Source organism: Malurus melanocephalus, unplaced genomic scaffold (assembly GCF_030028575.1).
Source record: "Malurus melanocephalus ecotype Western Australia unplaced genomic scaffold, MMel_1.1 scaffold_333, whole genome shotgun sequence".
NCBI lineage: Eukaryota > Metazoa > Chordata > Aves > Passeriformes > Maluridae > Malurus > Malurus melanocephalus.
Window position 1 is genome coordinate 364,620 of NW_026623565.1, and position 18,528 is coordinate 383,147.

An 18,528-nucleotide genomic window follows, 5' to 3' on the forward strand; every position below is an offset into this window, starting at 1 on the left:
AGAAATATATGGTTATTTTCTCTCTTCGTGTTCCATGATATAAATCTTTCACCTACAGAGCTGATTTAAATGCATTCCTTGCTCTTCCATCCACTTAAACTGTCTCTGCTGCCAGAATATTTGTGATGTGGAGCCTTTCCCTCACAGGTAGTTGGCATTATTGTAAAGTGAATATCCATCATTAGTTACCATCTAAAAGATGCCTGATATTATCCTAAACCTGAAATAGTTTATACTTCCATTAGCTTCATGACAACTTATGCCAAAAGTTAATGTTCGTTAGGGTCTTTTTCAGTTGCTCAAATACAACAATTCGTAACATAACCCATAACACAGATGCCTAAACTCAGAAAGAATTGGGTCCTACAGACTTTGCTGGGAATTGGCTTTCCATAACTAAAAGAAAAAAAAATCATATTTAATGTTTTATTTCTGGAGGTTCTAGTTTTAGCTTTAGATGTCTAGCATAATACTGCAATACTAACTCATATTAAATTGCCATTTGTTCCTATATGAATGTCGAATAAAACCTCGGGGKTTTATCAACTTGCATTTAACACTCTGTAGCTCAACACTTCCCAGCAAGCTTTTTACTTCTACCTCTGGCATATATGCCAGAATTCTTTTAAAACTAGACTGAACAGATCAGACTTAATGACTTGCCAATCTTTGTATTCTCTGTTCTATGGTAATAAATGTGCACTAATGTAATGCCTTTCATCTAAACATCTCACACCTCTTGGTATACACTAAAGAGAAAACAAAAATTCATCTTGTTTCAACCAGAGTCCTTTCTGCTTTCAAGACTTATAAGTTTTTCCTGCTAGTGTTTACTAATGCTCTGAGGTATTTCTGACTAAAAAGATGTTGCTATTTCCCTGTCTTCCATTGTCCACAGAAGCCCAAAAAAGATGTAGCATTCAATGATGGCACAAAAAATAGTCAGTTTAGAAAGGAGAAACTTCAACCTTTTTTTTATTTAAACTATAAAGAAACAGGAAATAACATCATATCTAACTCTTTCCCTCCTTCCAGATTTATCCTAGTCTGGGGTATCTCTTCAAAGATTCAAGGTAATATGCTCTGGTGGTGTGTAAATCAGCCTCATTCCACACACATAAAGGATTTGAAATGTACGAGTTGAACATATGTCCTTCAGAAAACATTTCAGTTTTATCCAGATAATACTGAATTTAGAAAATAAGTTGCTTATGATATCATCCTCTTATTTCAACTTCCTATCATATTTTGCATGATTCATTCCTAAATGACTGCATTTCTTATACAATAAATCAGAAGAAGAAACCATGTGCATAAGTTTTCATGTGTTTATTCTTTATTTTCCCTGAATGTTACCTGAAGTAGCCACAAAAAAAAAAATCAAGATCTTCCTTCCCTCTTCCCCTGTACCACTTCCAACTTCTACAGAGCCAGGATACCTTTTATTATTGAAACAGATATTGCAGATTGACTCAATTTAAAAAAGGGGCTTATCTGCCTCTCTGCCACTCATTGTATCATCTCCATTTTTCCGTAAAAGAGGTTCTGCTACAGATCTACACATTGAGACAATGAAAACTGAATAATGTTGGGGAAGGGGTATTCAATTCATCCTCTGATCTTGTGAAACAAAAAGGCAGTGACTGTACTGAACTCCCTCTAAGAACATMCTCAAAGAAGTAGCTCAGAACTCTGCATCATCAGCAAAATGATAGTGGCAAGCAAGATGTGAGGGCAGATGGTGAAAACAGTTAAGAGCTGTTTTGGAAGAACACAGCTGACTGGACTGACCCTGCTCTCTGTAGAATTCTGGGGCTTTCTTCCTCTAAAGGAAGAAAATATTCTTTTCCATTAGGGAACATTTTTTGTTATTCTGTAATATTCCAAGTCTAGACCTTCAAGATGTTTTCTTATTTAATATGCTAGATAGCTGCCAGAGGGCTGGGGACATGTCKGGTATGTGATTTTATGTTATACAAAGTACCAAAAGTATCAGAAGGAAGCTGAACTGTCGAGCATGGAGCATGACTGGGTCCTTCATCTTCAGCACAGTCCATCAGCATCTTTCCTGCATTCTRACCTTATGTACCAAAAAGAGCTGTTTGGCAGATTGCCCACATGCCAGKCTCTGAAACTGCACCTCACACATGAAGCAACCARGAAGGGGCTGCAGAGCTGTGCTGCAAATGTATGAGACACACAGCAGTGAGGGTAGGCAGGCAAAGTGTGAGGTGAGAACTAAATGAGAACAAATTCCTGGCAAAAGTCTCACAGTTCAGCACACAAAACTTCACAAGTGTAACGGACACYTCATTAAATGGCACTTGGTACAAGYCACTTCTCTAAGAGTCATACAGAGCACTTGATTCCTAAACTGCCAGCTCAGGTCTCTTATCTAAACMCATTCAGATCCATGCACCAAGCTATTACCACAAGAGAAAAGGAGAATGTATTCTGTAAACACTCATTGGTAGCTGTAGTGCCTGCCTGCTGTTCTCTTCACATTTCTCGGCAGGACAAGTAAAACTCTGTTCAGCCAACRGATACATTTTACCTCACTCCCCCCTCAAGGAATACAAAGTCTAGTGTTCAAAATGTTCTAATGAGTTTCTAATTATCTTAACTCTTTCCTTAAAGCTGTCAGCACTATATCCTTCCTATTTCCATTCTAAGCCTCTAAAACTGCTTTACTGCTTAAAAAGCATTTGAATCAACATGATTTTTAAAAGACTTTCCTCTCCCAAATTTTAAAGAATTGATAATTTYCACTTTCTCAGGCAGAGATGGGGATTACATTCTCATACTCTACCTGTATTCTCTCCTTCAGCTTCTGGGAATGCTTCTTCCTCTCATTTATYTTCTGGCTTTTCTCCTCTAGGTCTGCCTCCAGCTTCTTTACCTGCTGCAGCAAAAAACCTTCCTCAATCTCTGAGCTTTTCTTTTGCTCTGTTTCTCTTTGCTGACAATTCATTTCTGTAACAGATTGTTGCATAGCTCTTTTCRAAGTCTCTCTTTCTGTCTCATAAGGGGCTTGCAGTTTACTTATTTTCTGAGTATGTTCTTCAGCTGTTTTCTGGTTYTCGCTCTTCAGGTTCACTGTCTCATTTATTACAGTGTGTCTTTCTACACTACATTTTTCATCTAAATTTACTTTTTTATCTAGATTTTCTCTTCTAAATGCTTTACATTCATTTAGCAGTCCAYCAAATTCCTGATTTAAATGCAGAAGCTTGTTTTCAAAGCTTGCATTGCTACCTACTGTGCCTGTAGAAAGGCCCATSTGAGCTTGTTTCACTTCTGTTCTTGACTCCTTCTCTTCTGCTTGCTTTTTACACAGTATTAACTCTGCCAAGGCTTCTTCCTTCAATCTCTTATGTTGTTCTACTGCAATTTCAAGGGTCTGAATATGCTTTCTCAGTAACTGTTCTTCTTCAATTTTGCTTTTACACTGGAGAATCGTTTCCCTTGTCTCAGCAAGAATATTCTGAATTTCTTCTTCATGAGCCTCTCTCAGAGCCTGTATACTGTCCTCATGTTCATCATTCTTAGTGTTCAGGGCATATATCACCTATCAACAAGAAAAAATAGAAGAATAAAGGATCTAGTGAACAGTAGCCATTAATCCAGTTACTATATTTATCAAGKTGTTAAACACTAAAAGAGAATACTGCCATAGATTAGTATTTTTGTAGTGGTGGTGGTTCTTTGTGTTGTTTTGGGKTTTTTTTTTGTGCAGTAGRAACAGAAGAGACARTTATAAACCTTATAAGAAAGGAAGAGAATAGCATGACAATTTTTTTTTCACTTTTTGTCAGAAATTTCTTTTATTCTAGGAAAGTTGTCATTTCATGCCACTAGTTTGATCTCTAATACAAGGAAGGACATTGAGTCCCTTCTTTAACTGACTCTTTATTTGTTGYCCAGTTCATCTGACCTTCAGTGTACCAGGTCTACTACTGGCCTGCTACTGAAGGCCACATTGTCTTTGGCATGATGAAGTGCTGGGGACCAGTACTGGCAAATCTGAACAGTGAAACCTGAGATCCTGGCATCCAGTTCATATAGACCAAAATCACTTCATGATGTAAATGAAAGTATGAAAAGTGGATTAAATTCTGTACTCCTGACTTCAGCCAAAACACCAGGAAAATGCACTCCTGGAAGTCACATTCTTGACAAGTCAGTTCGATCAGCATGTCAGGGTAGGTATTACTCCACTGCAATCATCTTTTGGTTTGATTCTGAGATGTGTTCAGGCAATGAACACAATCAAGTGTTTCAGGATTTTGCTCATATCGTTTCAGTAACAGCTATAAATCTCAAAACAGGTTTTAACAGATTCAAGCCACACTCTTATGACAATAAGTAATTTTTCTAAACAACAGATTTGAGCCCTTTAATGCTTTATTTTGTTTTACAAAATGCAGAATAATAATTCTCATGACTGTAAGACATTATTAACTTAAGCAGACTTCATCTGTTATCATAACATACACCAAATAGTTCTYACACAAGCTGTTGTACAAACACTGTACTATTGTTTGAAAAAGAAAACGCTATTGGAAGCCAACAGTAGCCTGAAATGAAGAGCAAAGGTCCATGTTAAATTTACAGGACAGCTACATAAAATATATTTGTACAACATGGTAACTGCCTTGAAAAGACACATGCTTGCCTTAGCAGACCTCCACTAGGACATATGGGGGCTAATCCAGTTTCTACTAAATAAAGTTATCTAACTCAAGGAGAGCAAGACATTGTGTATGAAAGTTTTCCATTTGCTTGGTTGGTTAGGGTTTTTTTTAGGGACAATTTACTGTCCTAAAAAACTAGGTTTGGAATTTGTACACGAGTTTTGACAGATATTTTCAGTCTGGTCTGAGTCAACAGCAGTTAATCAAAAGATCCTCAGACARTATTTGAGAAAATCATAGCCCTGAGTAAGTAAATAAATACAGAAACAAGTTAACAACTAGTACTTTAATTATACTAGAATTTTGGCCCTGTAATCTTCAAGTCTTCATCAGGGCAAGTCTCAGTTGAGAGTCCAGCAAGTGCTTTGACCACAATAAGCACCACAAGCCTGCRGTATGTTGTATAAGCCCTGAAGATGTCTTCTATTGAATTTGCTTATCTATGTCCAACCGCTTCTCATGCTATCTGTGCATGAATAACTTATTGAATTTCAATCAACCATAAATGAAAGCAAACACACAAATACATCTTGTGTGTAGTCAATTTCCTCCCTGGCAGTAATGAATTAGGCACAGAGGCCTTAAAACATCAAAAATGCAAAATGTGGTCTGGATACATTTCTGGATAAACATTTGACAAAAGAGAATAGCAGTATCATATTTCAGAAGAGTATCAGATAAGAAGTTATTGCCTGGTTTTAGATAGGTATATTTTTGGGCTTAAGATTACAAGCCGTTAATTCTTCTCTGTTACTTTTAATCATGTTCCTTTGAAATGGAAATAATTAGAGTATATTGAGCAGATTTCTTCATCTCATTAACATTCCATGAACAGTTCTTATCTATTCAGGAGACAGACATAAAAACTCCAAGAGGATTAATCTTGCCTACATTTTCCACACTAAATGACCAGTAATTAGGTTGGGCGATTCTTCAGTTAACTAGGGCAGATGCTGATGATCATATTTCTGTATTTCATTCCGCCAATAAAGCAAAAAATTAACATCCAGCCTTTATAGCGCAGACTTTCACTTCAATTTATCTAGTAAATCATCATTGCCTGCCTCATATTATGTTGTTTTCRGGCTGATAGTGGAATTTGGATTCCTCTAAAATCTGACTTAAATCATACACGTTTCCTAAATTCTGCTATGCATTAGATAACCAGCAGCACCTTAGGGGAGTTATCTAAAAGAATGGAAGAAATTGGCCTCACTGCCCAATCTATTATTGCCACACTTCTGTTCAATATTGGCTAGAACCACAATGAAGCATTTGACTAGCATGCCCTTAAATTTGATCTTCAAGCTTGAGTGCTGGAACTGACTTCTCCATATCTTAACCTTCTTAAAAGATTTAATTTTGAGACAGCTGCTGCTCTGTACTTTATGAAATTTAAGACCTTCACACATGCCTTTCACTCCCTACTGAATATAGCTACTATATTCCTATTCCAGATACAAATACCTCATTTTGAAGACTGGAGTCATATGAGTTGAATATGGGGCTTTATGTGCTGAAAGGAAAAATACTGAAAAATTATTTCAGCACCTGTACCTTGTGAGTGTACAGTAATATGGATCAACCCCTTAATGGTTGTGTTGATAAACAGCTTTTAAAAAGCAGCTCTAAAGTTGACCATTTGACAGTAMAGAGTAGCATTCAAACAAAAAAAGCATCTCATTGCTCTTGGAGTTGCTACCATAATAGCAATGGCTACTGCCTCCTTAAAATTCTCCAAACCCAAATGGATTGGGAAATYTTGTACTGAATTAATAGCACCTGAGTGTTGTATGGTATATTATTAAAAASACTATTACACACATACATTTGAATATTAACAGTGCAGTGAATGTGAACACATCTTATTTGTCCTATTTTATCCGCCAAATGCTATAAATCTAAATAGCATTTTCTGTCTTATTTTCCTTATGGTGATATAAAAAAAAAAAAAAAAAAAAAAAAAAAAAAAAGAAGAAAATATTCAACTGCACCTCAAGAGTGGGGACAAAGCCAAAGCATTCAAACCAAAAATGACTGTCTTCCTATAGCAGTGTTTAATATTACTCTTAGAAGAATTTGACTGTCACAATGAAAAATCTGGTTCCAGCAAGTTGTTTTTCTTGCTGAATAAGAAGTAAGACAATTTGGTATGGAAGCTGAGGAATGAGGATGCTAAGATGAATCAAATAAAAGCAAAATATCTTAAATGTTCTTCCTTCAGGCCCAAGCTAGTAGACACAAAACCTTTATGACAGAAAAAAAAGAGTTAAAACAAAAAAAAAGCCCAAGAAACAAATGAATGAGAAAAGGCCTGGGATGGGGGTGCCAAACAGGGTACTCCTGGCAGCACTCTAAACAAAGCAGRGAAGCAGACAAACTTCTGTTACTAAGGAAGAAATTTGCTAGAGGGTCACTGATGTCTGGTGACTCAGTGCATCATCTCCTTTTCCCTAGTAGCAGCAGGTGTATTGSTTACTTTGAAATCATCCTGTCTACCTGACAACCAGACCAGAGCAGAGTGAGTTATTTATAAACATGCCAGCCTTGAATGGTGTCTCCAAAAGCAAAGGACAGAGAAATTAACAAAAATAACTTCAGTTACTTAAACAAATGGCTCCCCTATTCCTTGGTGTCCTCTGTCCCCAGCTCCACAGTTTYTCTAGAAAATAAACCCACCTCCCACAATTTATTAATTAATACTCTGACAAGTCTCTCATGTTCTAACACTGAAGAATAAKGTCTTTCAATTAAATTACACACCTAGGCTATGATTACCTACAGTGCTGATCCATTTTTACACCTATGCTGATTTCAAACATAGGTGATATATGATACATGATACTTCTCCAAGGTATTACTTGGGACCTAAAGAATTAAGTCTCATCTCTCTCTTTGCATTCTCTGTGGTTCCCTGAAAGCACAGGAAGAATTTCATGAATCCAAATATCTACAGCAACTGTTGATAACAAAAACACGTCTAGCGTTGTGTAGTATGAGAGAAGCTTTAAAAAAATTGTTACTCCAAACATCCCAAAGTGTTTCAGAAGAGTTGTATTGCTTGTATCCTGCACCAGAATGAATCCTAATTACTATAATAAAAAAGGATTTTGCTCCAGGGAGTTCTCTTCTATTTCAGGGTGAATCTATGGGCTTTCATCCATGATAATACTCTTCCAGGGTCTGAAGGACTGTAAAATGGTGCAGCACAGAGGTAGCCAATGGCATTGTATGAAATCTCCCCATGTTTAGATGATCTGATGGCTCTTGGGCAGAAGCTCATGGTGCAATRTCTCTCACCCCTGAACGTCCCATAGACTTGCCTTATCTAGAAATTCACTGTAGAAGAGGGCTCAAAATTTGTTCTTAATATGTTCAAATTTTGCCCCTTTTCCTACATGTATCTTATATTGTTAGTCAGTCTAAAAATTACAGTGAAATACTAAAATGCATCAAGAAAGCATAAGCATAAAATGTCTACAGGTTTCTAATATATTTTGGCATGATTTTTGCCTCTTACTGCCACTCATTTTGTTTCCCCCYATTTAGTTTAAATTTAATACAAGAAAATAACACAGGTACTTTTTACTTTTTTTATCTTTCTGTGAATGTAGAGTAATACTGAACATAGAAAGTGATGTCTTATGTATTGCACTTAATGTCTCAGGTGTGATTTAACATAAAATGAGCCCTCACCTAAATTTTAATAAAGAGACGTTCCGCTGTCCCTCATTTGTATTGTACAGTTTCTAACAAACTAAGCAGAATAACTGCCAGGCAATTTAAGAATTAGAAAGGTAAAACTATATTGCAAGAATAATTCCACAAGCAGAGCAGGTGCTCAAAAAGGCWCCAATAATTTCAACAAAGCAAAAAATACACTGTAGAATTATGAAAGTTAGTTGGGAGTCCATTAAGTGTCTGGACTGCAGTACGTGTCACAAGTCTAATCTCCAAAATTCTTGATTTTTTTTATCTATGTGTAACCACTTTTTGTGCTATCTGCATATGAACAACATATTGGACACCAATGCTACATCCCAACAATTTCAGCAAAGCAAAAATATATTATAGAATCAGAGGTTAATTCTAGAAAGAGACTCCTCTGCTGGGAAAATCTGAGGTGGTTTATTACCAAAATKTCTTCTGGAACTGTTTGATAAAATCTACTCAACTTTAATGCCTTCTCTTTACACTGGTCACAAATCATGTGCTATGACTGGTTGTAAGCAGTGCCTCCTCAGCATGGCAAGAAACAGGAAAGATTTCTTCAGATCTGACATGGAAATTCTGAGAGAAACTGGTTGYTCTGGAACACAGCTATCACAGAAGGAGGTCTGAGGAGGCCACTAGCAATTACTGTGGAAACTCTACACATTTCATTCTCAGGAAGATGTTTCCTGCATAGGAGATGGGATTCATCTCACCCAAYATCATCCATTGCATCATCACAAATCTAATCCAAGTTAGTCAAAGAACAAGGACAGGTGCCTCCAAAGGACAATATTTCCCTTCCGTATACAGGTGTTCAAATGAGGTGACAGAAGTGAAATTAATTGCTTCATGGGTTTATATTTTTTCTGCATACCCCACTTCCAGCTCTCACTTCTTCTACATAGCTGAGATAGTACCATGCAAAAGSAAAAAAAAATCTCCATTCTTAGAGATTAAAACTGATAAATTGCCTGTTTTCTGGGGTTTCTCACCATCCTGCACTAATATATTTCATACTGATTCCATTTCTATATGCCCACTTCATGCTGTTTTACCAACAATTTACAAACCAAAACAGATACAGGCTGTTTGTTAACTGAATGCAGTTTATCTTCTATCTATATTCTTTATTTGYTTCCATTTTGCTTAGATGTTTATGACTACCTTTGAATTAGTATAGTGATTAATTTTAATATGATGTTTATTTTTACTTCCAGGTCATTACTTACTATGTGAAATAATGCAAGATCTACCCCAGATCTTTGTAGCATCTGCCTCCTTACATTACAATACTGTAAATACTTTTTACAGTTCCTGGCTCATGTTGTATCCTATATGTCAAAACCATTTTCTACATAAATTTGAAATAATTTTTCAAAACTTAAATAGAAAATGCACTATATTTTTTTTGTAGATTCCATGTGTAATTAAGAGCTAGAATAAATAAAATCAGTCAGCATGACATTTACATGAAATACATTTCTACTTTGTTATCCCTGAGGTGTTTCAAATTAATCTTGAGCATATTTATCAGGTTAAGCTGTATTCAAATATTGTCAGAGGATGACATTATTTTTCAGTAAAAAGCTAAATTAGATAAAATATCTGTCTATTAAAAACCACAGAGCTAGATGAAAATACTTTTTAAAAGCTTATGCTTAGGYACTGAAAAATCAAGGTAAATTAACACACACATATGTAGGCAAGCAGAAAGGTCAATTTGTTCGATTTCAGAGTCCTTTCTCTTCACATTGTGCAATAGCTGTGTTAGTGAAATGCTTGCTTAACTCCTTAAGACCTCAAATATCCCCATAAATGTTAGGCTATTACAGTCTTGGATGAGTTCAACTTTATCTTAGGAAGCTCTTTCAGATGTATAATGTGCAAGAAGTAGAGRATCTGACACAAGCCACATTTATATCTGTGTGCTCTGTGCCGTCACTGTAGAACAGATGGATTTTTAGTACACCAGTGAAGTCACCAATTCTGTGTCAAATTCACTGACAATTTAGCTCTGTTTTTTGTTACATATCAAGCTCTTCTAGGATACAAAACTATCTAAAACTCATAGGAGTTTGATCTCTATTACACTTCAAAAATAGGACTTAATGTTAATCAACCAGGAGTTAATCAAACAGATTTAAATACAGTGGTGATAGAGTTCATTTGCCAAAATAACACTATATTTTGCAAAAGGTGCCATTACATCCCAGACTTTTAAAGAATTTTAAGGAGTCTAAATTGCACACGTATCTTTGGAGCTTTCAAAAGCTTTGTTTGGTTGGTTTTTTTTTTAAACTATTCTAGATATTTACCTGAAATTTTATGTTTCCAAAATACCTTCTGACTTGCAGRTTATGACAAAGCAACATTGTCCAATTTTACAATAAATACAGTACCCAAAGAGACTTGTCAAGTAAGCTCTCACTTGATTCCCATCTTTCCAAGTATTTACTTCAAATAGAGARGAATTTGGAAGTCTTGCAAATATAAATTGTAGAACTGTTGATTTAATTACAGCTCGAGGTGAAAGATTTTCCCAGACAAATACATATTGATGACTATTATAATTTTTTTTAACACAAAATATTTATTGCAAGTTTTGCCCTTTATGTACATTTGTGATAAGCATAGATAAAATGAATGCTGTTTCTTCCTAATCTAAACTAAAKAATTATACACATTGGACCAAATTCTTATTGTCCTGTAGTTTGCATTCTCACAGAGGGATTTTTAAAATTTACAAGATTTCTTTATACATTCTAGATACTTTCCTAATTAAGACAAAGAACCATCRGAACCTTCAGATATCTATGAATTTATAATACGAGTTTCTGCTATTACAGGCACCAAAATTTAAGTTCTTGCTGCTGTAAGCAAATTCAACTAAAATATCAGATGGATTCAATAAGTGATTGTAAAATGTATTGAATTCAAATAYAGTTAGTCTAGGAAGTACTAAGATACTCTGCCAATCTCTGGAAAATCTCACAGATCACTGAAGGCAGTGCAAATACTCTAGACAAGAGCACCAGATGCACATCATATTCCTGTAAGTCTCTGGACACCATTAGAATCAAGCTACTGTCCCAGAGGGACTTCAGCATACTGTTTTTTAAAATATGTTTTTCTTTCAGTTTCTCTCCTCACTCAAAGCAGCATCACTGGACCCCAAGTCAACATTTTGTTATGAAGCTAAAGASCTACATAACAATACACGTTGTAATACTACATTATTAACTATGTACTCAGGACATCTTTACACAAACATTTGTAACAGTAAAAGGGAGCAAGACTGAATACAACCACTACTCAGATTTCCATTTCAGGAAGATATTTTTATTATGCCTATGCTGGACACCTCCTGGCATTGCATCAATGATCATAAAACCAAGAAAACTTAACCACCATTTATCATCAGAGAAAGTGGAAGCACTCTGCAAACAGTGTAGTGACAATGCACTGAAGTTGCATTGCAGTGTCCTGTAGTCTACAGAAAATTAATTATTTTCATAAAATACTAAGGTATATCAGCATCTTAGTAAAAATATTTCAAGACTATTAAACTTGTAAAAGCGCTAGCTATAGTTCCTAACAGCCTTGTTATCAAATTCTAGTAGTTCTCTCTTGTTGAATGAAAAAAGGTAAAATAACCAACTGTACTCTCATATTTACATTTAAAGGTAGCTCTTCTGTAACCTTCTAAGAGGATTATGTAGTTACAACCAGTTAGTGCATAGTCACAGCTAGATGCTGTAGCTTCCAAATATAATTAAAACAGAAGACTTCTCTGGTAGCAACCTGTTTTAAGTTAAAACTGTGTTTAAGTGACTGAAAAACAAGTCAGAGAGAGTTCTGAATGAYAACCACATTAAAAATGTATGATCTTGCTTCAGAAGAATTTCACCCAGGTGGATTTTATTTTAAAAAAAAATTTCTATTTGAAAGTATACAGTCAGTTTGTAGTTTCTTTATGAAATAAAGGCARTATTTCCATAACAGAGTTGTGTGCTCTGCTGTCTCCAAGCTTTGGGAAACAAATGAATATACACTAAGTAAAATTACAAGTTTGAACCAGCACAGTGAAGTTTGAGCTACCATGCCCCATTGCAAGGTCGGATAAATTAATTCAGTCTTGGTACTGCACTAACTACATTAACAGACTTCCTGCCAGCTTTAGCACAAGTCAAACAAAATCCAAATACCAAAATCCAAAATTCACATTCCTGTCTGCTCCCACTTAAAAGCACGGGTTAAGTGGTTTTCAGAACCAGACTAAAGACAGCCTGTTGTTTACATGCAGGAAAAACAGTGAGACACTGAACATATTTAAGATGTGACTGTAGAAGTGGCAACAGAGGGAGTTCTACCTCAGTGTTACAGCTGTTTTAATAAAACATAGACACTCTTTTAGCTAATGAGGATGAGATGGCTGCAGGGGAAAAAAGAACATGATACTTTATGGAAAAGAAGTATTTTATATACAGTATTCAATGCTGAAGGGGTCAAAAGCCTAAAATACATAGCTCAAAATATTTACRCAAGAATGTCTTCAACTGAGTTGGCACTGATTTCTAATTTGGGTATAATTTTCACAATTATAAAACACTGGCATGTATATATTGGTTAACGGAAATCTTGGGAGAGAAGTACTGTTCAAGTGTCTCTGAAAAAGGTACTATTAAATATTACCCATAAAAAAGAAAAAAAGACAGAACATGAAAAAGCCATAAGCTTTCAATTTTCTTTTTTRCAATTAATAGATCATTACCTATTTTATTATCTATTGCCTGCAATTTGCATGTTAATAAAATGCAAAACATTTTGTATATAAAYATTAACTACGATTCCTTGATAAAGAGACTTAATATGGTTACTTATTCTCCATTACAGTCTTGAGTTGTCAGTTACTAAGGCAGTCAGATTTTTTGCAAACTCAGTAAAATTAGTGTCAAATTTGTTTGATAAGGAAGTAATTCCAATATCTAGCTATCATAAATTATAATGTCTAGCCATCCAAATAACATAATAGGTTCTTTTCTAATAGAAGCAATGGCTTTAATATAATATTGCTTTTGGCTAGCTGATCAACACCATTTTATGACATTGCACACACATTTAATAATCCAGGAGTTCCCTTTCAGGGAGGAACTTTCTGTAAGGAAAACATTGTGCAGGCTAAGATTTCTTAATTTGCTATCACTTTCTTGTCAGGTCATAGGCAAAAATAATGCTAGCTTTGAAATCCTGACAACAAATGGTACACAGAAATAATGAAAACAAGTACATCATAAAGTAATGGGGATATTGATAGCTGATTTTGTTGTTCTTGTTACCACATAATTTAAGCACTTTTATAAAAAGATTTTCTTTATTTGCCTACATGGAAATAATTTTTTATATTTCTTGTCCAGAGGAAAAATACTGTTGCTCCAAAAGCATGATCCTAGTTTATATTCTATTCTATTTTGCTTCATTTCTGTAGAATGTTGAATACCTCTCTAGAGAGCTGAGATCAAAAAGCCTCAAGCACACAGGAGAACTCTGGTAGCATAATAACTAACTGCACAATAGCTGAAGCACTGTAAGCATTGGTTACTGAGTGCTGTTAACACATCACAATAAACAAGGTCAGTAAACTTAAACTATGTGAAAAAGGCAACATATTTCAACAGGAACACAAGTAGACCACAGAAGTGCTCTCTYAGTTACTCAGCTGTTAGGTGCTTCCATAATAAACAATTAGAATTTGATTGTATTTTACTTCTAAAACCAAAAAATGGCTGATAGCTTTATGGCAAATAAAGCAGAAATGGTTAAAAGATCTAATACAAAGCCCTAGTGCAAGACACTGGAGTGGTGKAAACATCTATGCCCTCACACATGTGCCAGGTCACTTTCTAATTCTTCGGTAAATTTCCACAAACAAGAGTGAAGCTAATGGAACTAAATATGAGCATACATTTCTGTGTAAAGTCAGCCATCCCTCCCTTAAACAACTAAGGAAAGTGGGTTTTGCTTTTCTGGCTGATTTTCCACTGAAGMTTATTAAATAATGGTCATATTTTCTACCTTGTTGACTGAGCTGAAGGGCTAAACCTCCTAGTAACTGGTGATGATAGGCAGYCAGAACATGTAACATTTTGAAGTGCTCCACACAGAGTCATTAAGGAACATCTGCCTATGCTGCTGCTTCTAGAAGAGGAACACACTTGCTTCCCTTTGACATTTCTTTCCCCTAAAGGGGAAAAAGGGTTCATAAATGTGTTTTACCAGCCACTAACTTTTCCTTGCATCTGCACTCTCTTGCTCGGTTAGGACTCACAKTATCCAACATACATACACAAAATTCTTGCCAGACAATTTGACTTTTTTTTACTAACAATCTACTTAACCAGTAACACTGCAATTTAAAATGCACTGCTTGCAACAAGGCTCCCAAATTCACCATATAGAGTCAGATGAAGCCCAAAGGGAAAAAAGTATTTGAGAATAACTCTTATCTAATTAAAAAATACCCCTCCATTGGTATCCAGGAATTTGTTTCTAAGAACTAGTTCATTGCGTAGGTACCTTTCTGATAACCAGATACTGTCACCTTCCTAATTATTCGTRTTAGGCTTGGTTTCAGAACAGCAGTCCAGAACAACAGGTTTGGTTTGGGTTCCACTAGCAGAGGTTTGAAAAGAAGCCTGAATACCATGGATATCTGCAGCATATCGAGTCCTTGTAAGCCCTGTCCAAACTGCCTTTGTTAATGAAAGCTGATCCACTTTCCTCAACACTCTTCTTCAAGAGTTAATTTGAATTTCTCACCATATTTCAAGAAAAAAAGGCTATCCTGAGAAACCRTAAGCATATGAAAATCCTGTAATAGCCAGCAGATATTACTAATCCGTAGCTTGAGAAAGCAGGGAGTGACATCTGAAGTGTCTTACAAAAGTCACCATGCATCTTAAATTCCATGTTATTGCTGAGCAGATACTGAAATATAAAGAACTGGGAAGTGTGAAACAGTATGACACAGGTCCAGTGTCTGATGGAGATGTTTAAACTTAATTTCTGGTACTACTTAATTACTATGACAAAGTAATGCATTCTGCTACCAATCAAATAAAACACAAATACACTAATTTCAAGAGAAATGAGCTACAAAAAAACAGTCTGTGGCCTAAAGCAAACAAAATACTGCTAAAGGTTTGGATTTTTTGCTGCTACAGCCAAAAATGTGCAGAACAGAAAAATTCATGACTGAAGGTATGAAAACGTCCTATATTCTACCTCTTCAAAAACAGAAATAGCATGGCAGTAGAATGGGAGAAGATCTCAGAGTCTCTGTCCAAGTTACYTGTTGGGATTCCCTGTATCAACCAACACCTTAAGATGTAATCAGCACTACACGCAAGTACAGAAATTCATCACCTCACACAGTTTGGTTCTTGTTGATACCTTTACAGACCCATCCTTTGTCTTTGAGAGTAGGAGGCCTCTACTGACTATGTAACAAACAGAATGGAAGTCAAGATCTGTATCTTCTATTTAATTTACACATTTTGTATTCATCTCACCTGGCACAAGTGGATGAGTAATGAGATCATTATCTGCTCATCAATGGAAATCTAAAGTCAAAGAGACAGGAAACTGAAGCTGTGCAACAACACACAGCAGTATTTCATACTACGTTTGAAAGGAAAGTACTATGGGCCATTTAAACTTARAAGGGATTTTATTGTAATTATCCCGAATGTAATATAATCAAGAAAACAGTGCTTTAAAAAGGAGTTCTTAAAATTCCTAGGCCAAAAATAATTTTAACAAATTTCCCATATAGCCCTTTTTCAGCTGATCTGGTGTCAGATTTTGCTTCTTGCATGTTTGCTGTTGGTACAGCATTAGTCTACCCAGAATTCAGAAGCACATGATTTAAATGCCAGTTGCACCATGAATTCTCTATAAGTGTAGTGTTATTGCTGAGAAAACTACTTCTTAAAAGCTACATTCCAAAACAGAATGATTTGCTTTTCAGAAGTACTTGTTTTGAGCTTCAGGTATAAATCTTATTTATTTCAGATGACTGAAAAGTATCAAGAGGGAAAATTCCATTAAAAGTAAAGAAATCAACCCACCTATACTTTAACAGTAGAAAYTTAATGAAAGACATCTGAAAAAAACCACTGCAATAAAATTTTGCAACATATGGGAAAAAAGTAAGGATCTTATTGTGTACAAATACTATTAAACAAAATACAGTCAAAGAACCTGTAAAGTAAGTATTGATTTAGTACAGTAAGTATAATGTATAAAGCAATGTTATTAGAGGTAGCCCTTGTTTATRTATTGATACACATGATGTACATTATCACATACAGTTATGAGATGAAAATGATGGCACTGTAACTAGTAAGCCATTCTAACTTGAATATSTGAATGAATCCTTATCCTTTGACCTCTATTTTTAATGAATTTTTTTTCATTGCTAATATGTCTCTATCAATTGAAGTGAGGTTACAGAACATATAAAAGCTGTATTGGTAAACGAGGGTAGTAAATAGGTTTTTCTCACTGACAAAGATGCAGCATAAGAATAGGTAACCGATAACTGCCATTTCCTGTATATTTTCTCTTATTTCTTAACATGGTGTGGAAAAGACAAAGTAGTTCAGTATTGACTAAAAGTTTTAAGTTCATTATACCACGTAATTTAGTCCTGCCTCTTCTCCAACTCCTGCCTTTTACAAACCTCATTTAAAGTATCTGTATTTACTCACATCAGGAACGATTAGCTGAGAGTCAAAGAGTACTATTGGACTGACTATCACGCGTTGGCTGCAGCAACAGCATTATTTGCAACAATAATACTTGAGAACCTGCAAAACGCAAATTACTTGCAGTCTTCGTAATTCTAAAAGCAAAGCAGATACTGTCAATCGCTCCCAAGAGCTCCCAGACAAACAGCTCCGCGAAGACGCGGGCTCGTTATGGTCGCACGGTAATTAGAGCAGTTCACTGCGAGGCGTCCATCGTCCGCCACAAAGGCAACCCTCAAGAATGGGCTGTAGCCCCCAGGGGAGGGACTGTGTGGGGAGAAGTTTGCACACACCGATGTTCTCGGCAACAGAGCAAAAAGAGAAGACCCGTTTCCCTTCCCTCCTCTCAGACAGGGGTACCAGAGGAGACAATTCCGAGACCCCCGACACCCCCGGCCAGGGCAGCCTCACCTCCCGGGAAAGGATGTAACAGCGGGACTTACCTTAGTGAGCTGGGCAATCTTCTTGCACATTTTCATGTGCATTTCCCGATTGCATTCCTCTGCCGAGCTGCTGCGAGCGGCTTTAGATCCATTGCAAGTCCCGGGCTGATGARTGTTGTTTATGCCAGAGGCCATTAGGCTTGAATTTTAATCACGTCTGTCTGTGTAGGCTCCGGGTAGCGCGATCCCGGCCCCGCTGCTCGCCCCTCCCGGCTGCGCGCACTCACAGCCCCCAGCGCCGGAGGAACTTCAGCCCCGAACAGGACACGCTCCAGCCACCGCCGCTCTCCTTTCTCTGCAGATGTCCCAGTCCTTCAGCAAAACACCCAGGCGAGCAGGCAGAGAACAGCATGTGCAAACATCCTGATTGGGATTTTTTTCCTCCCCTTCTCTTCAAATGGTTGAGCTTCCGCCAGGAGAAGACGCCAGCGGCTGGGTGCTACAAATTCTCCACTGGCGAGGCTGAGCCAGCCYAGAGGCAGGAGCACAGGCATTGCCGAGGATCTGTTGTAGTAGATTGCCTGAAGATTAAATCATGCTGCCTTCTTAACTGCCAAGGATTGCAGAGGTCATCTGAGAAGAGAGTGTTGGCACCTTTCATAAGCTCTGTTGTTTTGGCAGTCCTCCCTAAGCCAGGATGGGCCCATAAGTGATGAAGAAAACCTTAGCTCAGTTTTTGCTGCTGTGCTGGAAGCAGAACGGAGCCAAGGGGCACATGAGCACAGCTGAGCCCAGGAGCTGCGTCCAGGATCCAATCTGCCTGTCTTATCCAAGGAGACTCCATTCCCTTCAGTTACACTAAATGCACTGGAAAGGTGCCTGAAGAAAACTGACAATATTACAGGTTTTTGTTTTTCTGGTTTTTTGTTT

The 18,528-nt window shown here is 36.6% G+C and overlaps 1 protein-coding gene across 3 annotated transcripts in view; it reads right to left on the minus strand.

Moving 5' to 3' along the window:
* Nucleotides 1-18,456, minus strand: part of FAM184B (family with sequence similarity 184 member B) — a 39,394-nt gene extending 20,938 nt beyond the window's left edge. For all 3 annotated transcript variants that reach the window (XM_057377909.1, XM_057377908.1, XM_057377907.1), the window contains exons 1-2: nt 17,659-18,456; nt 2,810-3,568 (exon numbers count right to left, since the gene is read on the minus strand). In XM_057377909.1, the coding sequence (XP_057233892.1) occupies nt 2,810-3,568; nt 17,659-17,793 (894 nt within the window). In that variant the 5' untranslated portion in view covers nt 17,794-18,456. The remainder of the gene's footprint in view (nt 1-2,809; nt 3,569-17,658) is intronic.
* Nucleotides 18,457-18,528: the final 72 nt, after the last annotated feature.